General features: G+C 58.4%; 1 protein-coding gene across 5 annotated transcripts in view; it reads right to left on the bottom strand.

The window, feature by feature from the left end:
• Positions 1-1,503: 1,503 nt before the first annotated feature.
• MPRIP (myosin phosphatase Rho interacting protein) overlaps positions 1,504-26,712 on the bottom strand; it is a 90,414-nt gene continuing 65,205 nt past the window's right edge. The window contains exons 11-25 of one of the 5 annotated variants that reach the window (XM_081583435.1): positions 26,452-26,520; positions 24,258-24,347; positions 22,567-22,676; positions 19,953-20,487; positions 18,607-18,723; positions 12,536-16,183; positions 9,832-9,979; positions 9,169-9,286; positions 8,071-8,230; positions 7,234-7,353; positions 6,861-6,947; positions 6,261-6,423; positions 5,292-5,377; positions 4,874-4,935; positions 1,504-2,118 (exon numbers count right to left, since the gene is read on the bottom strand). In XM_081583435.1, coding sequence (XP_081439561.1) covers positions 4,903-4,935; positions 5,292-5,377; positions 6,261-6,423; positions 6,861-6,947; positions 7,234-7,353; positions 8,071-8,230; positions 9,169-9,286; positions 9,832-9,979; positions 12,536-16,183; positions 18,607-18,723; positions 19,953-20,487; positions 22,567-22,676; positions 24,258-24,347; positions 26,452-26,520 — 5,484 coding nt within the window. In that variant the 3' untranslated portion in view covers positions 1,504-2,118; positions 4,874-4,902. Of the gene's footprint in view, positions 2,119-4,869; positions 4,936-5,291; positions 5,378-6,260; positions 6,424-6,860; positions 6,948-7,233; positions 7,354-8,070; positions 8,231-9,168; positions 9,287-9,831; positions 9,980-12,535; positions 16,184-18,606; positions 18,724-19,952; positions 20,488-22,566; positions 22,677-24,257; positions 24,348-26,451; positions 26,521-26,712 lie in introns of all 5 variants that reach the window. The other 4 variants (XM_081583434.1, XM_081583438.1, XM_081583437.1 and 1 more) reach the window with 4 other exon arrangements.

The raw sequence follows: 26,712 nt of genomic DNA, 5'->3' as shown, positions 1-26,712 counted from the left end.
ACGCTGTCCAGCTGTCCCCTTGGCGGGTGGCGTGGCTCAGATGCAGGTGCCTGCAGGTCCCCAGGGAAGGAGTGAACGTTTATAGGAAGAGTCGATGCAGTGGTCCCCTCTCATCCATGGGGACATGGGGATGCTCTCCCTGTGGGGTGGGGGCCGGGAGCTCCCTTGGCTTGGGGTCACCCGTGCCTCCCTGTCCACAGCCCCCCCGGGCGCCCTTTCTCTGCTAGCACAGAAACCACCTCCAAGGCTGCCTCCGCACTTGTGCTCTTTCCTCTTTTGCAGTTGTGGCAGACCCCTGTGTAGGAGCTGGGGTGCCTATAGGGGGTGTGCCAAGGACACTGCAGAGCAGGGACCCCTGTGTCCAGCCTGCTGCCTCCAGCCATACGCAGCCCTCACCTCAAGTCAATGGCCAGCACTGCCAGGGGCAGAGGGTGGGGGTTTGGGGAGCCCCTGTGGCCGGAGCTTCTGCAGTGTGGCTCCTGGCTGCCTGTGGGTGCGGGGGCAGCACTGACAGGGTCCCTGTGGAGTGCTAGGTCAGACCCCAGGGTCACTGATGGAAACACGGAGGTAGAAACTCCTTTGCCCTGATGAGAGGCAGCGTGCGGCCCACAGGCAGATGGAGCAGCTCCATGCGGACGCTGCACCCTGGAAGGAGGCAGCGGTGGCACAGTTTCAGTGCTCAGAGAGGGCCCCCTCCCCCCCGTCAGACCCTCAGAGCCCCCATCACCCACACAGGCGGATCTGAGATGCACTGGTGTAGCGGGTGTCTGATGGACCAACAGCAGCAATGCGGTGGCCAGCATAGGGTCGGGAACAGGGAAGGCCTTGCAGCTGGGTGCTCTGAGCTGTCCCAGCAAGAAGACGGGCAGGGCCGTGCACTCTACACCCCGGGGCCTCTGCCCTGCCTCCAGGAACACCCCACGTGGCCTCATGTATTCACATTATCTAGAAACTGCACAACGATGTGTATGTTTTCACCCCCAAAGTACCTGCGTACCCCAAGGCTGTGGCCCTCACCCAAGCACTGACCAGATGCTGCGCGGGCTCCCCCTGGGGCCGTGTTCCTGCTCCCCTCCTCACAGAATTAGTTTTTACGGAGCGCTAGAAGGTGCCTAGTGGTGGTTAGAAACGTGTTACTCAGGCCACCGAGAACACAGAAGTGCGGGTGCAGGCCCTGTGTGGGCGCACTGGTGCCCTGGGCCTCAGCTCAGGTGAACCAAGCACAATTGAGCACACGTCACAACGGCTGGTTTCCATTTAGCTCCAACGTCCTCTCTGCCTTCTTGACATAACAGGGTCTCCAGTCAACCTTCCCCAAAGCAAGTGGGGGCTTCTTTCCAGAAAGGTTAGTGAGCTTTCTCCTCCAGTGACTCTGAAGAAACGTGCTGTCACTGTGATTCTGGTCTGGAACCCAGGCTGCAGGGCAGCATCCACCTTATGTGAAAAGAGTAGGGTTCCTGGTGACCAAGAAAGAATGAGCATAGGAAGGAATGAGAGGGGCCGTGTTTTGTGCAAGATTTAATAAAAAAGAGACAAAAATAGGAGTGGCTGCTTTCAGCATTTCCCAGGCTGTGAAGGGTTTACCACGAAGGTCTGGGGTGTGGCTCTAAGCGGTGTCAGTGGATGTGTAAGAGCTGCTGCCCTCGCTCCAAGCCCATGGGGCAGGTGCAGGCTCAGCCCCACCCTGGGCGTCCAGGTCCTCCCTGGGCTGCGAGCGGTCAGCACGGGACCCACAGCACAGCCTCATGGCCCCTCCTGCCCCGCCTGCGCACGGGGTGAGACAGAGCTAGCTTATCCCAGGCTGCTGGGCCGTAATACTGACAGGGAGCCAGGGCAAGGCAGGGCAGGTTGCAGAAACCAGGGAAAGCCTGGATGAAGATCACAGGGAGTGGAGCGAGCCACCCACAGGCCAGTCTCTCATGCATCCGACCACAGTCAATGCAGACAACAACACCAAGAACAAGGACGACAATAAAAAATGAAGGGATGGACAGGAGTGGCACGGGGGCTCTGGCCGGGAGGTGTGTCCAAGCTGTACGGGAGCAACTAGTCGCGCTCCAGGTCCCGGGACTCAAAGAGCTTCAGGCGATCTTGCACCGTCAGGCCTTCCTTCAGACTCTGGTGGAGAAACAGACAGGCTGTTGGCCTCGGCCCTGCATGGCGCAGGCAGCCAGTGGTGAGGCATGGCGCGGGTCCCCGGAGGGTTAGTGGGTGTGAGAGGAGGGCCATGGCCCCCGAGGAAGTGGTGTTATTGGACGAGAAAGAAAAAGTCAGACAAGACTGATGCTGAGCTTAGGGCTCTGTCAACAAGCAAGGGATGAGACCGATGGTGCTGGAGAGAAGACCCTGTGGAGAACAAGGAGGCACCCAATGTGCCCATGTCTGGCCCCGCGAGGCCCCGAGCACGCTCCAGGGTGGACAGCCTCCCTGCTCCTTGGCCTCACGGGCCCTGTTGGTCTCTCTTGGGGCTTGGGGACATGGAGGCTGTTCCTGAGCCTTTCAGGACGGAAGCCTGTCCATGTTCGTGTGGACCTCGGTAAAGGTGAAGGACATCCAGACCCTCGTGGCATGTGCGGGCTTCCCTGAGCATGAGGGCAGGTCTGGGCCCGCTTTCCCTGGGGCCCCAGCTTCACCCAGGACAGTGAGGCTCACCTGTTTTTTAATTCTGACGCCACTGAGTGATCAGAGGAAGGGGATAAGCCCACGTCCCACTGTGACTCCCCTTAACGTGCACGAGGGCCTCACGTGCTCTCGAGACTCTGCTCCCAAGCATGCCTGCTTCAGGTCAGTGCCGCTGTCTACACAGCAGCCAGTCTCACCCAGGGGCTGGCCCTGGCACCTGCCACCCATGCTGTTCTAGCTGGGAACTTCCTTCCCTAAGTGGCAGCAGACCGCCAACTCCCGAGACCTGAGGACAGAGGCCTCAGAGCCCTGTCACAGGCTGGGAGGGGTCAGTTGCCGCCCACCCAGCACCTCTGTGACTCCATGCGCAGCCGCCCAGACGCCTCCCCCACCCACCCTCCCCGTGAGGACCCTGGACACATCTCGTCTGCTTTCAGTCCCAGAGAAGCCCGGCTGCTCTTAAGACAAGAAGCTGCTGACCCAGTGGGGCCAAGCCCTCCTGTCCCTGAGGGAGGCAGGTACAGAGACAGCCTACAGGAAAGGCAAACATCCACAGAGCAGACTCTGGTTCAGGAAGCCCTGGGGACAGGGTTAGTTTCTGGGTGATTTAATTCCTGTCTCCCCGCCGGGGGTTGGGGTGTTACACACCAGGACAGAGGGCCACACAGGACCCATGTGGCTGGCTGTTGACAGTACGTCATAGGCCCAGTGCCATGGCCAGTGGTGTCCCTGAGGAAGACAGCAAGGGCCCAGCTTCTCCTTGGGCCAGCAAGAATGCTGTTCTTATGTCGAAAACTTGCCAAGCCAAACTGACTTAAACGTGACTCTAGGGAACCCTGTCCCTGAGCTTCCCCCAACTCACTTGGTCCAGCCTCGCCGAGAGCCCCGGACAGACAGACCCTCGCTTCCTGCCCCACCTCCACCAGAGTGCAAGGCCTTCCCAGCACACCTCTGCAGAGGCCTTGTGAACAGAGATCTGGCCCTTTGTCCAGAGCCCAAACTCCTTTTCTTGCTGTACTGCTTTCAAGATCTTAGTTCCCAACCAGGGACTGAACCTGAGTCCTGGCACTGAGAGTGCCGAGTCCTAACCAGTGGATTGCCAGGCAAGTCCTGCAAAGTACTTTATTTCCCCTGACACGTGGTCCGCCTGAGGAGGCGGGCTCGCTGGAGCAAGGCTTCCCTGAGGGTCCTGTCGTTTACAGGCACAAGCAGAAGGCCCATAGCACTCAGGGTGAACCTGTAGCAACGGCAGGCCAGCCTCAGGCAAGGAAGTAACACTCGTCAATAAGAAAACCAGAAACCAAAGAACAAAATGAGAAACCAAAGAACAAGTCTGGGTTTGCTAAACAGAATTGCTTCCACGTTTAAAGAAAAAAGCCCCAAGTTTTTGACCAGTCTGAACCATATCTGGTGGTAAGTGACTCAGGACTGTAGGAAACTAAGTGAAACCGAACTGAGGACAAACTGCTTGGGTTTTCTTCAGCTCCTCCTGAAGTAGGCCCTGCAATCTGCCGGTGAGCCGGGGGCACCTGCTGTCTGGCCCTGAGGCCCCATCAGCAGCCCCTCTGCCCAGCCCTTCCTGCTGCTCTCAGCTTCATTACCAGGGAGTCAACAAGATCAGGTCAGCCGAGCTGGTGAACCCACTCAGGAGGGAGTGACCCTGGGCCCTGGCCGCCTGGGCCTGTGGGAGCCAGGAGTGTCCAGGTGCAGTGTCGGAGTCAGGCAGCCAGTGCTCAGCCCATGCCTCCCGTCTGAGGTGCCTGGGTCCTCAGGGCTGGGGAACGCTCAGCCCCTAGCGCCTGTGGTCCCCTTGCTCTGCTGAGCATCTGCCAAGCTACAGGCACGAGGCATCGGCCCCCTTGGCCTGTTAATCCTAGGGGTGGGGAGTGGGAACTACTTCAGCGATGGGAGGTTCTTGTCAAGCCTGCCTCCTGACAGAGGGCAGTGGTGTCCCAAGAGAACGTGAGCGCACACCATTCAACACACGTGGGGTGAAGGGCTACACGCCTGCGCCCCCCGGGATGCAGCTCTGGGCAGCCTGCCAGGCTGGGGGAGCACCCCTCTGTTAAGAGGTTACAGTGCAGTTAACTCCCTAGAAGAGGTAAGAAACTTCACATGGATCCTGTCTGTGCTGCTGAGCAGGAGGAACAAGAGTGATGGGAAAATGAGCTCCCGTGGAGGAGTGAGCAGTGCATGCAGGCAGCGCCCCTCGCGGGCGGCAGGCGAGTGGTGTGAGAGGAGGTTTACCTACACGACAGGGGGGCCAGGAAGCGGGTCGTTTCAGTTATCCCATGAGACCTGCTCAATTACGGACTGTCAGGGGAAGAGCAAAAACAAGACACACACACAGTAAATCCTAAGTGCAACAAGCTGGGCACCCCACCCTCCACCCCACCTTCCCACGGAGGGGTGCGCAGGGGGCAGGGGCCCATGTGGAGGGAAGTGTGTGGACGGTGTCAGTGTGAACTGTAGACGTGTGAGGAGCGGTCCAGATGGCAGGACGGCCCCGGGAGCCCTGCCGTCACTGAGGAGACAGTCCTGCTGCTGTGCAAGGGGCACTTGGCCTGAAGCCCCGGCTCTGACCCAGAGGGATGACTTGAGGCACCCTGGGGACCCTCCGTGCAGCCCCCAGTGGGCTCTGCACACCCAGGGCGGGCCCCCAGACTCACCTTGGACCTGAGGCCTCTGAGCTGCCGGCCGACACAGGACCTGTCTGTCTTCAGGAAATCGGGGTTGCTCTTGGACTTCATGATGTCTGAGAAGACGAAGCGGGCACGGTGCTAGTTTTGTAAACCCCCCGGAACACACAAGTCTGAGGGCTTCCCAGCTTAGCATCATCACCCACGTGACACCTCCTTCAACAAACCAGGGGAATGCCAAGCCCATAACCTTACGTCATAAGAGCCTCAGAACAAGGCACAGGAGACCTGGAGGATGACTACGGCCCCAGGCTGGCCATGGCCCCCGCTGCTGCTGGGCAGCCCTGCTGCCTGCTCTCCTGAGAACCCGGGCTTTAGCTTCCTGTACTTAAGGCTCGCTCTCCCTCTCTTGTGAAGAGCTGTGTGGTGACTAGCGGGCCAGCCCTTGACCGTGGAAGCTAAGCCAGCTCCTGTGTGAAGTGCCAAGTCACAGGATGCATGCGCTTCTGGCTAACCCAAAGTCCTCTGGCCCCCAGACTCCTAGGAAGCAGCCAGTGTTATATCTGAGCTGAACTTTGCTGCCTGTGGCCTGCCTGCCTGCCTTTGGGAGAACTCGTAATGCCTGCCCAGCAGTGATGCAGACCACCAAGCAGGGGTCCTCACTGGCTGAGGGGGAGGTTCCAGGATCAGTGAGTTTGGACATGGCCTCAGTCCTCGCCCTGAGGCCTTTTATAGGTTTTATGGTGAAACCCCAAGATCACGAACCAGTGAGAGCCACTTCCAGAGCGAGGGAGTCCGTCAGGAAAATGAAAAACATGGCCTGCTGTCGTGAACATGCATGCCGAAGAGTGACTGCCCCTCGTGAGCTGGCACCTGCCATGCCCTGCCATTCAGCCAGGGAGAGAGTCTGACACAGAGAGGGCTCCTCTGCTGGATCAAGGGCCAGCAGCCCCACCACCCAATTTCCAGAGAGAGAGAATCCAGAGCCGCAGGACTCACCGTATCCGGACACAGGCGGGTTCTCCGGGGACTTCTCACCCAGCGCTTCTGTGGCGGCTTTTAGTTGCTCCTTCAACCTGCTGACGTCACAGTCGGCCTTCGCCCTCACAATGCTGAGTTCTGTGTAGATATCTTTGTACTTGTCACTGGCGTACTTCTTGTCCTTGGGGACAAAAGGACAGCAGAGAGTGGTTATAGACAGGCTGGACTAGGGATGCCTCCAGAAGCAGAGAAAGCAGGTCGATCCCATCTTGCGGAGGCAGAAACCAGACACAAAGTACAACAGGCATGGCAGGGCCCCGGCTCTGTGCAGGCTAGTGCTGCCTTGACCCTGAGGACACCTCTGTGCTTCAGGCTGGAAATCCCTGTCTTGGCTACCCCAAGTGACTCCACCTCCAGGAGCACCCACAGGAAATGACCATGCACTGGGGCCTTGGGCCCCGCCAGGCGGGGGTCAGGACTGGCCCTTTCTCATGTCCGCTGCCCCTGCCTGAGGGCCACCGTCCGAGAACACTCGTGACGGTGGACGTACTCAAGTCTCTGCGCGCGATCTGGACACGGGCGGCCCCAGCCTCCAGGCCCTCGTGGGACGTGCATTACCCGCAACGCCGTCTGTAACTCGTCCTTGAGGGAGCTGATCTCCTGTTTCAGGTACTGAATTTCTGATTCCTTGACCCTCAATAAGACCTAGAGAGAGGGAAATGAGGGAGCTGCAGTGTCACGCAGTTGTTCAGTGTTTTGTTTTGGAGGTCAGCACTTGTGAGGCAGTGGAAACCAGGGAGAGGGGCAGGTGAGTGAGAATGGGTTAAATGTAAAGGTCGCTGGGGCCTCGAGAGGTCCCATGCTGCCTGGAGGCTAACTGCTCTCTTTGTGTCCTGGTATGACTTGGGTTTTCCCGTAAGCTGGGCCACCCTGGTCCCATGTGTGACTCATGCGCTGCAAGCTGTTGAAGGGACCTGGCTCTGAGCCGTACCTCTAACTCGTAGGCGTCCTTGCCCTGTGTGAGGGGTGAACCAGCGGCCTCGCCACCGGCGTCCCCAGTCAGCAGTGTCCGTAGCCGTGAGATTTCTGCAGCCAGGCGGTTGTTCAGCTCCTGGAGACAGCGACAACCACAAGGAGCTCTCAGAGCTGCCTGGGGCTGTGATCATGGTGCAGCTGGGCGTCTGAGTGAGCATGTGAGCTGTGACACCTGTGCAGAAGCCGTTTGCATGGGCCAGAGGTTTCCGTGGAACTGCCCTGGCAGGAGCCATGCTCCCAGCCCCTCTGTCACCACAGCCAGTGCTGAGCAGCTCCGTTTGTCCCCCAGTTTCTGCAGGATTGGGGCCTTTTGCTGCCCTCAGCCCTCACTTTGTGTTCCTTCTTTCCAGCTGACAGGTGGTCGCCTTTGGCCACTGCAGTGACCAGGCAGGCAGCTGTGGGCCCCCGGGGTCTCGAGCCGGGGCCAGGCCGACAGGCCTGTCTGCTCAGTGCCTTGGGAGGATGAGTGGTCCAGTGCACACAGAGAAGCTCTCTTCAGACTAGATCTACCTTGAGCTGTCCCATCTGCCAGTATTTTACGTGTGCCCCAGTTTTCTAAGCAGCAGGCACGTTTTAAGAGAATAATCTGACAAAATCCTATGTGAGCATTGTATGGTCTTGACTGGGAAGTGTTTAAACACAGTCCCAGCCTTGGGGATGGAGCCCTGGACCCAAACCACACAGTGAAAAGAGAAACAGAGCCCGAGGCTAGCAGCGGTGGTGACTTCCGCCCACACTCTGGTGAAGCCGGACGTTGGTGGTGCCTGCAGAGCGGGGCCCCCATGAGGCTCACCTGGTTGTGAGCATTGAGCTCCTGGTTCTCGCGCTGGCACTGCCGTAGGGCCTGCCGCTCGGCCTCTAGAGCCTGGGCCAGGTGGGCGTTTTCCAGGCACTTCTGCGAGTACTGCTCCGAGAGGACCTCCAATTCACGCTGCACAGACTGCAGCTCCTCCCTGGGGAGAGGGCACTGCTCACTCCTCTGGCCACACCCTGGGCCCAGCGTCCCCTTCACGAACTCAAGGGACGATGGGACACCACCAGGCAGGGCAGCCACGAGAGAGCCCCGTGCCCCATCACAGCTGCAGGTGTGCAGCCCGGCCTGGTGGCTCTGTCCATCCCCCAGTAGTCTGAACTCCTGTCCTGAAGTTCAGTGTTGGGAGAGCCTCACCCTTGCACCCAAAACGCGCTGTTTCTGACGGAGGTCAGAACTGGGCCATTTCTGGCGCTGGCTGACAGTCTACACCAGCTCTACACAGATTTGGAAAACCAAGGCCAAGGGGCTACAGGCTGCTTCCAGCTGAGGTGAGCTGCTGCTGCTACCTGCCCGCCTCTGCCGTGAATGTGGCCCCCGTGAAGGCAGCTCTGCATGGCCTGTGGTGGCCGAGGGGAAAGCTCCCAGGGGTGCTGGGTTCCCCTGAGGGCAGAGCTCAAGAGTGGCCGTGGGGTGGATGCGGTTCACCCTGCCGCCTCGGCAGAGAGCACTGGAGTGAGTGCTCTTTGAAGACGTGGGGGTTGTGGCTGCATCTGCACGCACAGTCAGGGTGTCTGCACTGTGGCCATCCCCCCCCCGCTTCTGAAGCAGCGGCAGCTGATGGAGAGAAGGGATCCAGGGGTCTCCCAGGTGGGTCCTGGAGATCTGACAGTGTAAGACCTCTTCTGCCGCATCTTACTCTTTATGTTTTACTGATTGGCTTCTGTTCAGCTCAGTAATGGGACCACTTGGGTCGTGAGAGCAGTGCTAGGCCAGGGTGGTGTGGGGCACCTTGAACAGGAGGCTCTGAGTGGCCTCAGTGCCTTGGGCCTCCACTTGCACTCCTGGGACCCATGTCTCAGAGGCTTGTACAAAGACAGGCAGAAGGCACCGCCCGCCCAGCCGGCCGGCCCAACTCACAGGTACTGTCGCCGCAGGGCCTCGATGTCTGCGTTGACGCTGCTGATCTGGGACCGCTGGCTCTTCTCCAGCTCCCGCTCCATCTCCTCGCGGTGGGCGTTCTTCATAGCTTCGATGGCTGTGGACAGGATGTGGCCCTCAGTACCAAGAGGCTTGGGGCGAGACCAACAGGAAGGGGACATCCCGCATGACTGAGGCTTGGCCCGTTGGCAGTTGGGCCAGGAGGATTCCCAGGGAACTCCCCAACAAAAAGGATCAGGTGTGGTTTGGTTTTAATATTTTAAAAAAACCCACAAAAACTGATTCCATAAACGTCCAATATAATATAGAACAAGCAGGCTTTCGGGTTGGCCTGTCTTCTCTTTCGGTGCTAAGACCCAAGGCTGCCCTGGAACACAAAGGAGGGTGCACCGGCCGAGGCCCAGTGCTCGGTGCTGACGCTCCAGGCTCTGACGGACCAAGGCCTTGCAGAAGTGTCCGCTATCAGAGAAGTACCAGCGAAGAGGCTGACGAGGACAGCCCCTCCGGTGCACAGGTGTGACTGGCTCGGGGCTCATGAGCTCCCAAAGGGCTCCTTAAGCCAGCCGTCCCCCTGGAGAAGTGTTAGAGCTTGTACCCAGCTCAGGAGAGCCCATCACCCATCCCGGGGTGCGCGACTCCCACCTGAGATGGTGGCCGCGGTCTCCTCAGCCAGGAGGCGGTCCTTCTCCTCCCGCAGTTTCTCCAGCTCCCGCTGGTGCTGCCTCTGCAGGTCCTCGATCTTCTTCTGGTGCGTCTCTTCCATGGCTGCAAACCCCCGTTCGCACGTAGCCTGAAAGGTGCACGAGGGGCTTTACCCACTTCCCTTCGGCTCCCTGAGCAAACTGTGACTGAGCAGACCACAGCCCCACCCCGCCTGGCCACCGGGCAGGGAGCTGCTCTCTGGAGCTGAGCCCAACACCAACTCACTCCCAGAGCAGTTAGAAAAGGGTGTTCACCCGGTGAGTCCTGCCTGATTCCTGTGGTTGTTTTGAGTTCCATTTCTCTGCAAAGAGCTGGTACTGTGGGTAGGAGGAGGCTGCCGTGGAATTGAAAACAGCCCACCCTGGCCCTTTATGGAGTGACTTCCAGGTAGGACTGATAGGAGGACGACAGAGAGCATGGGCAGAGGCTGGCATGTCTGGTCTGAATTAACCACTGATGTGCGCAGCACCACCATACCCCGGGTGTTGGGCACAGTTGTGAACAGAGATGAGTCTTGGTCAGCTGCCAGGAGCTGAGAGACCCTGTGAATGACAGTGACCCAGGACATGGAGCTGGGGACCCAGCCCTGCCACTGCCCAGCCGGCCACTCTGAGATGGTCACTGAACTTCTCAGGCATGCGCTGAAAGAATTAGATCAGGGTGTGGGACATTTCCTTTTCCTCGTGAAGGAGTACAAAGAGGGGGCTAATTACCAGGTGCCTCTGCTCACTGCATCGAGGTTATGGCAGAACTGCTCCCCGGCCTGGTCTGTGCCTTGCTCCAGCCTGGGTTGGTTTATGACCTGGACGTGGGCTTGGGGAGCTAAGAAGTGGTCCAACTACCCCACACACACACCCTGAATCCCCCAGGCCTGGCGTATCAGGTCAGTCTTCTGCGCTGGGTGAGTGAGTGTGCCTGTGGCCGTCAGGGCTGGTCTGTGCAGCTTTTTTGTGGATGGAGGCACAATGGGACCTCTCTAAAAGAGAGGGCTTCGCTCAGTAAGGCGCTGGAACTGTGCTTCTCAGTCCTCTTTCAGAGCTGCGAGAATGTGGCCACGTCACCTCCAATGTAAGTCTGGGGGATCTTCTTGTGCCCGGATCCAGGAAGGATACCAGGAATCCAGTCTGTGTCTGGGCACCTCTGTCTGACAGAGGAGTGGACAGGCCTTTCTGGACTCCCCAGTCAGCATTTTCACACTCGGAGTCTGCACTTCCCTGGGACAGACCTGCTGTCCACCACTCACTGAGCATTCCTTCTCACAGTGGCTTCCAGATGGAGCCCCTGTCTTCTCTTTGCAGCTCTCACACCCCTGGACACCTGGAGAGTCCTAGAGCTGCCCTCCCACTTGCTTTGGTTCAGCATGGCCTCTCGGTCAACACACGGGGGAGGGTCTAAGTCATAGTTTGATGGGAATATTTTAGAGTATTTCAAGATAAGGGAAGGGTCAGAACTCTTCTTACAGAAACACTCAGGTACTTCCTTGGAGAGCATATGTTAATCTGTAAACACAATTCTAACTTTTAAGACAGTAAACCCTGGGGTCATTCGGTTCCTCAATGACTACTGTGCAGAGTTGCCAGAAAAGGCACCAGCTTGCAGCTATCAGGAGAGGGACTGAGACCCCAGTCTCCCTCAAGTGACTGCTGTCAGCCTGGCACCCAGGAGAGCAGTTTGGTTGTAATTCCTGTGTCTCACAGGACCCAACGAGAACAGACTCAGGACACAGAATGCTACCCAAGTCCCCAGCCCAGCCTACATCCCCGCAGGGGCCCAGCATGTGCCCACATCAGCACAGCGGCTTCTTCCCTCCTGAATTCAGGCCGACTGCGCGAGAGGCTGGTTTGGGCCTTGTCTAAGTTGCCTCCCATGCAGACCCTGAGTGTCAGGGGAAGCAGCTGGGATGTTACTTTCAAACGCCTTGCTGGTGTGCCCTGACCGCACGGGACCGTGCAGCACATTCCATCAGCCCTTGAAGCTTCTTTGGGATTCAGAATGGCTTTCAAAAGGTCTGGACTGACTTGGGAAAAGGCAGTGGAAACAGCCTGGCAGGTGCCAGAGTGCCTGCTAATGCCCAAGTGCCTATCACAGCAGCACAGAGCCACCTCAGCACTGCACATGGTGCCGGCTAGAGGAAGGGGGACAGGTGAGGAGCCCAAGAGCAGGTGGCCCAAAGCCCAGGCAGCTCCACACAGCTGAATGCTCCAGGGCTGGGAACGTCACCTGGACAGGCCAGGGCCATGGCGTCCTGCCCACCAAGGAGGGGTGTGAAACAGGATGGATGTGTTGGGGGAAGGTCACTTCTCCAAACCTGTGGAGAAAAGAAGGCTCCATCTCCTTGAGAAAACAACCATTCCCGCACAAGGCTCCCGACTGGATGCGGCCCCTGGGAGGGAGGTGGGAAGTGGCCCTTGACACTGTGTGGCAAACATCCCTGTCCTTTGAAAAGCCTGACTTTGCGCTCCCAGGACAGTTAGAAGGAGAGGAACCTTGCCAAGTCCAGGTCTGCACAGCCTGGAGGTGAGGGTGGCCCCCCACCCCGGGCTCTGCTGGGACCCCCTGCAGCCCACAGGCAGTCAAGGGGGAACAGCGCATTTAGAGCTAAGAACCCTGCCCCAGCTCCACCCCGACCGCTCTGCTTTGAGACCTTGAGGCTCTCCAAGTCCCTCTGGCGCTCCTCCTGCAGCGAGGCCACGCCGCCCGCCGGGTCCTTGTGCTCCAGCTCCTCCCGCAGGACGTCCACTTGTGCCTCTAGCTCCTGGACGCGCTCCCTCAGCCCCGCCACGGACTCGGCCTCGCCCTCGGCTGGTGAGCCGGAGGGGGGCTGGCCCTGGTAGTGGCACAGAGTCTCCTGCAGGCACCGCAGGGTCTGCGAGTAGTGCTCCTGCAGGACCCGCAGTTCCTCCTCATGGATGGTCTGGAGCTCCCTGACCTTGAGCTGGAACCTGGCCTCCAGGGCCTGCACCTGCTCCACAGGCCGCCCCCCCAGGTCCTCCTCGGCCCTGGCCCTGGCGTCAGGCTGGCCCTGGACCCCGCCACATGCAGCCTGCAGCACGCCCTCTACTTGGACCACCTCCTCCTTGAACTGCTCTTGTGGGGCAGCCAGGCTCTTGCCGTGCTCGCCATGCGCCAACTCCAGTCGCCTCTGCTGCTGGTCCAGCTGGGCGACCTTGGTCTGGAGCTCCACGTCCTCCCTTTGGGCGAAGGCGATCACGTCCAAGTACTCGCCCTTCTGCTTGCGGAGAAGCTCCTCGGACTCCCCCTGCAGGGCCCCCAAGGCCTGCTCATGCCCTTGGTAGGGGGCCCCCTGGCCCAGCCAGGACTCCTTGTAGCCCCGGAGCTCATTCTCATACTCGAGCCGGATCCTGCAGGCTGCATAACACACCTGAGCCTGAAGAACTGCATCCTGAACTAATAAAGAATACTGGCCGAGGCCTCCCAGACAAGCACGGCGCGAGAGATGCTGGGAAGCCTGGAGGAGCTTCTGACAATCCCCGAGTGCCTCCGCAGAGGGAAGCGAGGTTAGGGAGGCAGAAATCTCCCCCAGGAGACTGGCCTTATCTTTAAGCTGCAGGGCGAGCTCCTCCTGAATAGCAGCTAAGACCCCAGAACTCTGGCTGGACAAGGGACAAGCCAGGGAGCCAGCTGGGTCCTGATGACTCGGGGCTTCTACCGGTGGGCGCCTGGCCCAGGACACCTGGTCACCGTCTCTGGTGCCCAGTGGAAGCTGCAGGGCTTCCGAGACCTGCTGCATCACCCTCTCAAAGGCAGGGGTCTGGTAGGCCCCCAGGACCTCCTGCAGCATGCACTTGTGCTGCTGCAGGGCCGCCTGTGTCCCCTGGAGGGTCTCCTGGACGCTCTGGAGCCTGCGGTGGAGGGACTCCCTCATCGAGCACGCGGCGAGACTGAGCTCAGCCCTGACCCATGTGGCGTCCACCAGGGCAGGGGCTGGGGCTGGCCGGGCACACGACTGCCTGCCTCCCGAGGCACTGGTTGCCTCTCCGCCCAGCGTCTCCAGGTGCCGGCTCAGGGACTCGACCTGGCTCCAGAACTCTCCATCCACCAGCACCTTCTTGGCCCAGGCATCTGCTGGGGCCCCTGGACAGACCACAGCACTTTCAGACTCCAGCGGCCACTGTCCTGACTGAGCGATCTCCAGGAAGACGTGCAACATGTCTGACGTCATGTTCCGTAGGGAGTCTGCGATCTGGTCTATGAAGGTGGCTTCCAGAGCGATCTGCTCAGAGAGGAGCTGCAGCTGCTCCTGCTCGCTCAGCGTCAGCATGTGTGGCAGCTGCTGGGATGGCGCCTTCTCCTTCTCTGAGAAGCCTGCTTCCCCCATGGAAGCTGGCTGGAGATGCAGGGCCTGGACAGCACCCACAAGCAGACTCTCCAGACTAGCCAAGGGCCCCGCTCCTGCGTCCCCTGGCAGGGACCGCAGCTGTTCTCGACAGCTCTCCAGGCAAGCCAGGGCCTGGCTGTTTTTCACCTGGAAGTCGCTGAGCTTCCCGACATGGCTCTCGACCACCTCCGCCCTGGCCTGTCTCTCCTGCTCCAGCTGGGCGGCCAGCGCAGTGACCTGGAGCAGGCTGGCTCGGAGCTGCTCGCAGAGCCGCGCCTCGGTGCCGGCCCACTGCTGGTGCAGCGCAAGCAGGGCCTCCTGGCTCTGGCCCTGCTGGCTCTCCAGCCTCGCTGTCACGCCTTTGAGCTTCTCCTCGGTGACATAGAGCTTGGTCTCCAGGGAGTGGATGATGGACAGGTAAGTGTCCGGGTCACTGGGCATGGGGAGTGAGCTGGGGGTAGGCTCCGATGACATACTTTCCTCCGAGGGTGAGCGCTCCTGACTGGTGTCCGAGGACATGCTGCTGGCCCCGGTCTTCTCGCACCCGTCAGGGTGGGTGTACTTCTGACACTGGATCGTGGAGAATCGGATTCTTTGCCTCTTAATGCCAGGTGCTCCCTGGTCAGGTTTTGAGGACACTTCCGACCTCAGGGGTCTGCTCTCTTCTCTGATGGGGCTGCTGTCCCCCAGCTCCTCCCCTGGGGCCACATCCTCCAGCCCAGAGCAGGGCAGGCCCAGAGGCTTGCTGGCAGTCTGGCACTGCAGGCCCACACGAGCAAGGCTGTCCTCGGCATCCTCCAGAGACTCTGTGGCCAGTCGCCGTTCAATCTCTCCCTCTGCCTGGAGCTTCCTGTCCGCCTCATCTAGGCTGCTCCCCAGGGTGGACGTCCCCAGCAGAGCCTGCTGCAGGCCCCGCCCCTCCCTCTCTAGTGCCTTGCCGTGCGCGTCCTGGAGGCGCCGCAGCTCCTCCTCCTTCTCCTGGAGCCGTGTGTGCGCGCCCTGGAGCTGGCCGGCCACCCTCCTGAAGGAGTGCTCCAGGCTCTGGTAATCGGCCTCCCTCCCCCTCAGCTTCTCCTGCAGTGCAGCCACATCCCCGTCGGACAGGGTGATGCGGCCCAGCAGCTCTTGGAAGCGCTGCTGCGTCAGGTCACGCTCATCCTGCAGGCTCTGCACATGCTCGGCCAGCTTCTGGATGCTGGCCTCCTTCATCTCCAGCTGCTCCTCCAGCCGCTGCACCGCCTCGCTGCCCTCAGACCCGGCGCTCGGCTTCGCCTCCTGCAGCGCCTCCACCTGGTGCTCGTGCTGCTGCAGCCGCCCCTCGAAGGCACGGGCCCTATCCTCTGCCTCCACCAGGCTCCGCAGCAGCTCCTGCTTCTCCCGCTCGCAGCTCCCCAGCAGCAGCTCGTAGTTCCTCTGCAGTTTCTCCTCCATCAGCCTCTGGGCCCGCTCACTGGCGCCCAGCTGCTGGCTGAGGTCGGCGATGCGCTCCTGCAACTGCTGTACCTCCTTGTGCCGGTCCCGTTGCAGCGCCTGCTGCCGCTCCAGGTCCCGCAGCTCCTGTGTCCTCCCCAGCAGCAGGGCCTCTGCGCTCTGGAGCTTTCGCTCGCTGGCACGCAGCTGGGCGTTGAGCGCGGCCTCACTGTGCTGCCGCTCCTCCAGCTGCTCGCGCACCTTGTCCTTCTCCAGCTTCAGCTCACCCTGGAGCTTGGCCAGCGCCTGCTCCTTGATGGCAAGCTCGGCAGCGGTGTTGCCCAGCCGTGCCTGGAGGCTCCGGATCTCGGCCTCATGGTGCCGGATCGCATCCTTGGCCTCCCCGTAGCTGCGCTTCAGGGCCTGAATCTGCCGTGTGATGAGCTCCTGGCGCTGGCACTGGGCCTCCAGCTCGCTGTGCAGATCCTGGTTGACTCTGTGGAGCCTCTGCCAGGTGCCGGATGGGGAGGTGGCCACTTCGGTCTTAAAAAAACCGATGAAACACGGGTTAGTAACACTCGGCCTCCCAGTTCTGAGTGTCACACCTCTGGCCAGGGTCAACCACAGAAAGGCTCCTTTGTGGGTCTTTTATCCTTTGCACAATTTTTTTTTCCCATTTAAAAAAGACTAACAAATCATCTCAATTTTTTTGGTAAGCAGCTGTTTCCAGATAAAACAGAAAACATGAACAGTAACATCAAAACAGCTCTAACTGCACAGCTTCTAGGAGAAATAAACCAAACAAAACTGAATAATGGAGCACAGTGGTAAGCAAACGAAGACTGCAGGACGAGAGACTCTGGCAGGAGGCGCGGGCAGGAGCAGAGCAGAGCATCATTTGTTTTGCGAAACAAAAGGCACATGGCTCTAGACCACAAACCCCACAAGAGCGCAGCACCCGACACGCTGCCCCTTCCTTCTGGGACAGGAGAAGGAAGGGTGGCACCGCTGGTGGACGTCAGTGAGGTGACATCCGAGACACTCCTGTGGGAGGTGGCGCCCGTCCTCCACAGTGACAGGAAGAACTAACCTCTACCTGCAAGAAGACAAAACGAGGGGGAACGGAAACCGTGGAGTAAAACATGAGAGTTAACAAAACAAACAAACCTTTGTGGAGTTCAAAATAACAAAGTGAAGCATGCAGAAAATAAAACAATTGAAACAAAACTCCTCAAACTGAAAGGCATGCAAAATAGACAGAACTAATTAACGGAGGAAAAAACAAGAACATGAAGGGAGTGAGAACAGCTCAGCCTGAAAACTGGCCTGCCCACGGCTCCCTCAAGATGTGCTGGCGGGGAAGCCACAGGTGTGACACTCAGTTACGTAAGTTAAGAGACACTCCACGGCCACACATGCCGGCTCCTCCTCCCGGCCGGCAGCACGGCGCCCACCCGCCACCATGACCCTCCTTACCCTTACCCCAGAGGCCCTCCTGGCTCACCCAGATTTGAGATCGTAAGCAGTGTGAAAGCAGAGGGAGGTTAAGAGTAACCGCCCTCCGACCTGGCAGGGAACTATTAACATGTCTGGCCTGGGAGCAGGCTCATGCAACCATCCAGGTCAGACACAAGTGGGTTCTGAGGTTAGCAATGTGCAAAATCTCCTGCCAGTATCTTCTCGGCCTGATGTCAGCTGGCAGCCCAACCGGGGTTTAAAAAGGTGATCCCCAAACCCGCAGGGTTCTGCACAGATGTCCCAGAAAGTCCTGGAGTGACATGTGCAGGAAAGAGGGGTGTCCCCACACCAAGTCCCAGGGCCTCAGGGTCTGAACGGGGCATGGCAACAACTATGGCTGAAGGGCTGGGAGGAGGCTCCAGGGCACATGGGGTGCCTAGGGCTGAGGCCAAAGCTGGGGAAAAGGAAAGCAGAAAAAACGTCCACCAGAGGGTGTTGTGGAGAGGGGCAGGAGGACAGACTGCCCCGAAGGTCCACCGGACCAAGGAAACCAGTGTGCTGCGGTCTGCAGATGCAGAGACGTATCACAGCAACTCAGGGGCCTGGAGAGTCAGGGGGCCCTCTGGGACCGTGTCTCGGTCTACACAGACAAGGAGCCTGGTGCTGGGGGGCGGGGTGCAGGACCCGGACTGGACCTCAGCCTTGGATGACGAGACTAACGTTCTCAGTCCCACCGTCCTGCTTTGCTCTTCCTGGAGCTCATCTGTCTGTCACCTCTCCTCACCACACATTTGCTAAGGGGGCAGCGGAGTGCTGTACCCCAGAACTGGAGCAGGGCCTGGAGCACTGCGGGACTGGCAGCTCACACCAGCCTGCCCTGCCCAGATGCCCTCCTGCCTGGTGAGACACCCGCGGCTCCCTGAGACCACCTGGCGGCTGGCACTCTGGCACAGAGACCTCTGGGGAGACGATGGGTCTGGACTCTTGGCTCGGGACTGGGCAGCCATGTTTCCCCCTCAAACGTCAGGCTTGGCAGAAAGTAAGAAGTGGGGCTGCTAGGCGAGTAGACAGTCCCAGGCTGCCCCCTGGACGGGGCACAGATACAGTCGGGGGAGGGGACCAGTCCTAGCTCTGCCACGGCGGATCCTAAGGAGGCACTTGCCTATTCCTCAGTTTCTTCTGTAAAATGAGACTAACGCTGTTCTTGTGAAGTTAGAAATGACTTGCAAACATGTGACATTGACTAATAAATATATGTTGGGCTCTTTGAGAACTGAAGAGAAAGACAACCAGAATTATTTTATTAAAAAACAAAAGAGCCTTAGCTGTAGAGGGTTCATCAGATTCTCCCAATGTTATATGAGCAGCATAAGCACACTGTCCAGAGCGCCTGCTCCTGCAACAGAGGGCCCTGGAGCCTGGCACAGGTTTTTGCACATTCCTAGCCTGCCTAGGTCCTGCACATGAAGCCCGTGGCTGCCCAGAGGGTGGCAGCCCCTCAGCCCTACCTGCAGCACATAGCCCTCCCGGGCGCTCTGCTCCCGGCCCAGAGCCACCCTCAGCTGGTCCTGCAGCAGTCGGTTCTGTTCCAGAAGGTCTGAGGCCTCCTTCTGGCTCTGCTCCAACTGCGGGCAGAAAGACACACGTGTGAAGCAGGACGGCAGCAGTGGTCAGGAGCAGCGCAGCATGGCCCTTGTGGTCCTCCCGGTACAGCGTGGTAGAGCTTGCCGGCAGGTGCGCTTGTCGGGTCTACACTGCACCAACGGTTCAGCTCAGGCTGTGAATCTGCATGGGCGCCACTAGCTGCCAGCTGCTGGGGGCTGCACCAGGCCAGGCCCTACAGGAACAAGGACTCCATGCCTGTGTCTGAGGAAGGACTGCCCACTGGGTCATTTGAGTGTCCTCAGCATGGCCAAACAGGCCTGTGCTACTCTAGGCAGGCCTTGTGCCAGGCTCTACCTCAGCTCCTACAGAACCCCTTTCGACCAGCTGGACACGATGGATTTTGTATAAAATCATGTTGGTGAGGATGGGTCCTCAAGAAGCAAGCGGCCTCTCACTGTGGCTCCTAGCAGCTGCGAGTATAGCTGTCGCCTACTGCCCCTTTCTAGCTGCAGCACCCTGGTCAGTGGGGAGCTGGGTGTGCAGCAGGCTGTTCTGACTGGCATGGGGACCTTTGTATCAAACCCTGCTGTCTGAAACAGTCTCAGAGTCCAGTGCATGTGGCCTGCTGACCTGCAGTCCAGCTGTTTAGAGCAATCTGATTTTAGACTGTTAATTTACTGTGCTTTGCCTCTATTGTTGTATTAACAGGCATAGAAAAGTGTTGATGCTAGTGGTAAATATCAGCCTCATGAATCTAACAAAATAAGATGAGAGGTGAAGGCAGGACAGGTGCCCAGCCTGTGGTTTCATCAGCCCCCAAAGTCAACAGCACATCTGAATCAGCAGGCAGGCCGGCCATGCACACCCTCAGGGCTCACCCAGGGTGCCAGGCTGATGTGCCCAGACGGGAGCCTACCTGTTCGCCGTTCTCTCTGCCAGTGCACCCCAGAAACAGAGCAGGTAAAACATACACCCCATTCTACCCCCACCTCTGGCACCTCTGGCTCTCAATGGCAGTACTCACCCCTCTGGTCTATAGAAAGGCCTGGTGTACGTCTCCCCCCAACCCGACCCTCCCCCTAATACTTATCTGGGACCTGTCTGTGTGCCTGGTTTGCTGAGGGGTCTACAAGCCCTTGGGCCCAGGCCCATGGTTCCTACACTGTTGGGCACAGAGGAGGCCAAGGAAGGGGGCTGCATGGAGTCAGCCAGCCCACCCACCTGCCCTCGCACCCGCCCTGGCCGCTACCTCCTTCTCCAGCAGCGAGGTCAGCTCGGGCGTCGAGAGTCGGTCGCTGCCGTCCTCGGAGGACAGGTGCAGGGGGGCGATGGGCACCTGCTTCTCCTCCCGGAGTGGGGTGGTCTCCACTTGGTGCCAGCGCTGCTCGATCTCCACATGCACATTCTGGGTCCTGAGCTCAGCAGCTGTGGGCGGCCCCAGGCCCCGGTCGACCTCCATGCGCAGGGCCACATCGTCTGCGCTGGGCCCCTCCACGTCCGGCGTCCCAAAGCGCTTGCGCCGCTCTTCTCGCCGTCGTGCGCGTTCCCGCTCCAGCTCCCCGGGCTCCGCCTCGGCCCGAGGGCCACCGGCTCTCTCCTGGGCCAAGGCCTGCTGGATAGGGCGGAACTCGGCCCAGTCGAAGGTCTTGGAGCGGCCCTCGCGCCTGCGCTCACGCGCCCGGCTCCTCTTCTCAGGGTCGGGCTCCCCAAGCTCCCCGTCCTGCTTCTCCAGCGGCCTCGTCTCCGAGGGGGAGCCGCTCCGGGCCTTCACCTGCGGCAGCGAGCTGCGGGGGCCGGATACAGTGGTCAGGTGGGGCCCCCACCACCAGGCCCAGCCCCTGCTGTCATTATGTGCTTTTCCTGCTCAGCTGCGGTCCCTGGAGGGAATCCCAAGGGGCTCTGAGCCGTGCCAGCAGAGAAAGAGCCGCAGACAACGGCCCAGAGGTTTCCTGCTGGATGATGCTAGGGTCTGAGAGCCCTGTCAGGTTTGCTGGGCACAGCCACCATCCCAACGAGGCCATATGGGAGGGAAGCGTGTGCTGGGCCAGCAGTGACAGAGTGAACGGGAGCAGCTACTTTCCTCAAGGCTTGTGGGTTTTCAATAAGCAGGTAAGGAACACAGTCAGGTCTGTGTTTTAAAAAACCACTCTGGTGGCTGGCGTGACGGCCCTGGGACCACCTGTGGGCCAGTGAGCTGGCTGACCCAGGTGGTTCCCACGAGCCAGCACCACACAGGGGCTCACTGGTCAGGACTTGAGAAGACTGGGTGGCCCACCTGGGCCGGATGCTGGAGGACACCCCCGCCTGCCCAGCAGCTGAGTGCACCCCTCCCCCACAACCATAAGTTGTGGCTGTCTGAGGACAAGACCCCGAGATCCCCCCCTCAACCTGAGCAGAGTGGCCTCTGGTCCCACCCAAGCCCTAAGCACAGGGTGGGAAGCCCCTGAGTGGCAAGGGCTGGGGCTGGGGGGCTCCAGGGAACACAGACAAGGAGCCTCCGGAAGAGGTGCCCTCTGTCCTGGGGCCTTCCAGGTCAGGACCACATGCCTGGACACACTTCTCCAGGATGGACCTTTCAACAACACCCAACTGCAAGCTGGCCCAGGGCCCCAACTGTGTGATGGTCAGGACGACACAGAACCTCTCTGCCACTCTCTCTGGAGAGGAAGCCCCTGCGACCCCACCAGATTGGGGCTACAGCACTTGGACTGAGCTACAACTTCTGGCGTCTACACCTTCCTGGGACATGGCCTACCTGCACTAAAATAATCTATCCTTTCATCAAAGCGTAAAAGCCCCCACACAGAACAAACAGTGAGGCAAGCACCTTGGCTCAGACCACTGACACTGGAGTCTCTTCCTGTCAGGAGGACGCTGTGGCCCTGACATGGAGGGGAGATGCCTGTCCTGAGCCACATGGGCCTGAGCACGTCCTCCACACTGCTTCTGAGGCCAGAGCCCCACACCTGCTCTGTGACACCCTGATGCCGACGTTCCCCAACCTGGGGCTGGACCGGCTACACGGGGTCCCTCAAAGAGCCCACAGAGGGCCTTGGTCTCTGCTCCTGGTCGTACAGACTCAGGAACAACCAGATATTCTGTTCATCTAATGAAAGAAGGAATACAGTCAGCACAGGACAGAAGGAGTAGAGAGGAGAGTCCCTTTAGGATCCCTTCCTGACTCTGTTCAAAAATGTAGGTCACCAGCCGGGAGGCAGGACTTGGCAAAGGTGTGAAGCCACCCCCAGGAAGAGGCGTGAGTGCTCTGTGGGCACGAGGGTCACCCTCCAGGCATGGCCTCCAACCTAAGAAAGGCACTTGAGAAGCACTGGGACTCCAGGAGGGAAAAGTGTGAGGGAGAAACTCTCAGGACCAGTGAAGGCACTGAGGCCAGGAGGTGAGGGCAGCAGAATTCTGGGTGTCACAGAACCAGCCGCATGCAGAGATCCTGTCCTGTCTGCTTTTTGTGAAATGAAAACAACAGGTTTCTAACCATCAGGGTAGGAGGAAAGTGTGGGGCAAACGATGAGGTTCCCAGAGCATGGCTTTCAACACGGGAACGTCCCCAGCTTCGCCCCTTGCACCAAGAGCTCCAAAGGGACATCTGTCCTGGTTGCACAGATATCCTACAGATGCAGGAGTGAGGCAGGAAGACCAAGAAAAGGCAACGCTGAGGTGGCCTGTGGACACAGCGTCTGATGCTGCCTTTGACCAACCAGAGCTCAGTGGCCGGAGATGCCCTGCACCCAGGCCCCAGGGAGTTCATGCACTGGGCAGGGCTGGCAGGGGGTGGGGGCAGTGCAAGTAACGGACAGAGGGACAGGGCGGCTGCACTGAGCCTCCTGGGCACCCGACTGACTCACCTCGTCACGTCCGGGGCAGAGGTCGGGTGGACGTGCTTCATGATGGTCTGGATCCAGTTCCTCCGGATTCCGGACGTCATGGCAGAGAGGGTGAAGGCGCCCTCCTTCGTCTGCACGGAAGACAAGGCGTTAACCATGAGTGCCCCTCACTGCCCCCGAAGGGCTCGCAGGAAAGACTCACCCCCAGGATGCCCCTCCCAGAGGAACTGCTCTTGATGGGTGGGGCTGAGGGAGGGGATCTCAGCAGGAGGTCCAGAGAGCGGGAACTTGGCACCACCTGCAGAGGTGGCTAGGGGTCTAGCTTACTGAGCATGCCTCTCCCTCCTGCACGACGGGCACAGGGAATCATCGGAGCCACCAAGTCACAGCTGGAGTGCCCTGCCAGATGCCCTGCAGCCCAATGGACTGGGGGATGGATTTCTCCTTCTAATGAATTCACTGGCCTTCAGGTCTGAACTCCGTCTCCTCTTGAGTTTGGTTAACCTTGGTCACTGCCACATGCTGGATCTAGGCCCAAACGTCAGGAGGGGAGTCCCAGCCCGGGAGCCCAGGGTGGCAGCTGGCAGGCAGCTGGGTGCCCGTCGCACACCTCAGGCTCTCAGGAGGGAGGAATTAGCTTTTCCCAAAGACAGGTCTGGGCTTCCCTCATGGTTTAGTCAGTAAAGAATCTGCCTGCAATTCAGGAAACCTAGCGACTAAACACAGCACAGTACACAAAGACAGGTCTGGCTTTTGCCCTGCACCATTGTGGTGCAGACTGGGGGCTAGCCAGGCCAGAAGGACCAGGCAGAGGGAGATGCTCTGGCTGTGTGATGTCAGCTGGCCTCTGAGGGAAGGGCTGGATGATCCAGTTGATGGGTTAGGAAGCTGCTATGAACACTCTGGACATACTTGGGCCTGGTGCCAGGCCTAAGCCCAAGCAAGCTCCCCAGGCCGGAAGCTCTGTGTGTTACCAAACGTCAGCACCAATAGGAAGACTGTCCCCGAGGATATGAAAGCTTCCTGTTCAGTGCAGTTCTCCATGAGGTGCTTCCTCGGGCTGGTCCCAGTCTGTACCCTTTGCTAGAGTGTGTCTACAGTTCTAAGGAGAGTGTTCCCTGTGTTCTGAGTCCTCCCGGCTAGTTATCGGACATGTGGGGGGTCCAGGGCACCCTCAGACTTGCAGTGGCCATCAGCCAGCTGGCATAGCCTGGGGTCTGTGCCCTCACCTCCAGTCTGGCTACCCCTGAATAGTCCTTGAATCCCCATCTTTGATGAAGTGGCCATTGAGAATTTCTCCATCTGTCCAGTCAAATAATTTTCTTGAGAATGGGACAGCACCTTGCACACTGAAGTCCTTCACAAGATTGTGGGGCAGAAAGACTCCGGTGAGTGGCTACATCGATGAGCGAAGAGTAAGTGCATGAGAAGCTAGTGCCCTGAGAGCTGAAGAAGCAACACCTTCACTCTTACTCCCCATACCCCACCTCTTTCCAACTGTCCCTATTCTACTGAAAGAAAGACCCTATTACTACAAAGGCTCTGGACAGCCTCGAGGGGGAGATGCTGACATCTGCTTTCTGCTGAGATCACAGAGTGGGGATGGGGTGAGGAGCTACAGGACAGAGAAAAGGAGAGGATGGGGTACCTACCCTTCAGGCCCATGGCCCTCCCCTCACACCCAGCCTGCCACCCAGCCCCACCCCACTCACATGGATCTGGAAGCCATAGTTTCTCTGCACTGGGTACTCTGTGACATCACAGCATGTAGACAAGTCGATTTCCCCATCCAAGTCGGCTGCCTGCAGAGAAGATGAGAGATTTAGAAGGTAAAGGTCAGTGTCCCGTGAGCTTTATGGCTACTGGACAGGTATTCTCGCAGGTGCTGCCGACCACACACCACCTAGAAGCATCCATGCCACCCCCCACCCCCATCTGCCAGGGACATCCAGGCTGGGGTTCTCAGGCCTCCTTTACACTCTTAAAAACTGAGGGCCCCAAAGAGCTTTTGTTCATGGGGGTTTTATCTATTGATATTTGCCATATTAGGAACTGAAAAAAAAAAGGGAAAAGAAAAATTTTTACTCATTTAAGAGCACAAACCCATTTCATAAATAAAAAGTATTATTTTAAAAAACCAGCAGGACTTCCCTGGCAGTCCAGTGGTTAAAACTTTGCCTTCCAATGCAGGGGGTGTTTGTTCAATCCTTGGTTGCAGAGCTAAGATCCTACATGCCTTGTAACCAAAACCAAAACATGAAACAGAAGCAACACTGTAACAAATCCAATAAAGACTTTAAAAATGGTCCACATCAAAAAGATTTTGAAAAAAAAACAGCAAGAGGTTTTTTTGCACCTGCCTTTAATGCCTAACTTCCGAGGACAGCTGGATTCTCACATGGGTCTCTGAACTCAGTCTGCTGGTAGCTTTTGGCTGAAGTGTATGAGGAGGGCCTGGGCTCACACAGACTCACTCGAAAAGAGAGGTGAATTTTAAGTCTTTTCAGACAGTTGTGGCTGTTCTTCTTTGACAAGTGCTAGTTTCTTAAAGGTGAACTGCATAGTGGAATCTTTCTGTCCTTGCTGTTATGTTAAAACCCATGGTTCTGCCCTGCTCTGTGAATGGACCTCTGACCCACGCGTGACCTGGTGACACCATGTCTCGTCTCCTGGGAGAGTCCCCAGACACTGACATTTCCTTCTTCCGGAGCAAACGCTGTGTCTATTGTCATCACTACCTATCCTATTTCATCAGGAAAAGTCTAGGCTCAGGGACGCTGTCAGGTGAGCGATGATGAATACAAGTTTTTCAAAGTTCCAGTTTTTCTTAAAAGCTCAAACTGAATCATTGATATCAGTTCTGTCAGTTGTTTTCCTTGAAGGAAGAGACTCGGTTTATTTAATCGAGTGAGCATCTGTGCGTTGGTGTTCAAGCAGAGATGGTGGGCTGCGAGGAGGGGGGATTGCAGAGGGCAGCGCGGTCGCAGCGGGTGCTCCCCATGAGGTGGCGTCACGCCTGGACAAGCAGCACGAGGGACTTCGCCAGCTTCCGGCGGGTGCTGAAGGCTGAGACTAATACATCAGCACCTTTCTTGTCCTGTGAAGGCCCTTTCTGTAAGGCTATAAATGTGTGGCTGTGAAGGACACACTGGCTATCTGCTCCTGCAGCCTGGCTGGCTAAGGCACCCACCGTCAGCACAAAGGTCAGCACAAGGGTAGAGGTCAATGGCACTGTAGTCTTACAGCACTATTTTTGTTATAAAACCCTGGACGGGTCTCCAGGGGTCCATAAAGCACACTGTGAGAACAACTAAGCACTTGCGTGTGCTCCTGCGGCCCCTGGCGCCCACGCTACTCCCCATCTGCCTTCCCACCAGCCTTTGTCGCCTGCGCTTACAGAGGCATAAGAACCACTAACGTCATTCATACTTGGGAGTGTATCTCCCAAAGGAGAAGCAAGGAGTGGGAAGCAAGGGAAAAGGTGCAGGAACAGAATGCCAAACTCAGAAGAGAAGATTTTTTTTGTAGGTGAAGAAAAAGCCCTTCTGTTTGGTGTTCAACCACGGAACCAGGGCTCTCAACCAGGCTGCCAAGTTCACCTGCCACATCCCATCCTTGTCCACAAAACAAGGGACAAGATATATTAGTTTGGTTCTTTGCAAGACAATTCACCACAATATTTCCATGTAGAAAGAACAAAACTGCTCATCCTGAGTTTTAAAATGAGACATCTTTCAGTGTTTTTCAAAGAACACAGACAAGAAAAGCTGAAGCCCGCCATCCCTGGTGCTAAAGCAGGGCTTGGAAAGCCTACTTCCAGCAGAAGCCAGTCCCAGAACATCAGACTCTGCCCTAGGGCTGGACTGGGCCTCCCGTCAGCACACAGCGTGGACCTGAGACACTCACCTCCTCAGCCACAGAATCCCTGTAGAACCTCAAGCTTTGATCAGCAAGGACAAACCAGTGCTTCTTCCACTAAAAAAAGAAGGGGAAAGTCAAGACTGAACTCCACATTCCTGCTCCGAGGCGCTCCACAGCCAGGGTCCTGGGGGACCTCCCTGAGCACAGGGAACACAGATAGTGGACGGCCTCTCTGGCTGGGGCACACACACAGGACTCTGCTCAGGCCACAGGCAGCCACATGCACACGCCCTCTCCCCGGTGACA

This window comes from Giraffa tippelskirchi, chromosome 3 (assembly GCF_054371585.1).
Source record: "Giraffa tippelskirchi isolate mGirTip1 chromosome 3, T2T-mGirTip1v1.2.pri, whole genome shotgun sequence".
Lineage (NCBI taxonomy): Eukaryota > Metazoa > Chordata > Mammalia > Artiodactyla > Giraffidae > Giraffa > Giraffa tippelskirchi.
Note: the sequence above shows the minus strand (reverse complement) of the source record. Positions and strands in the feature narration are given on the sequence as shown.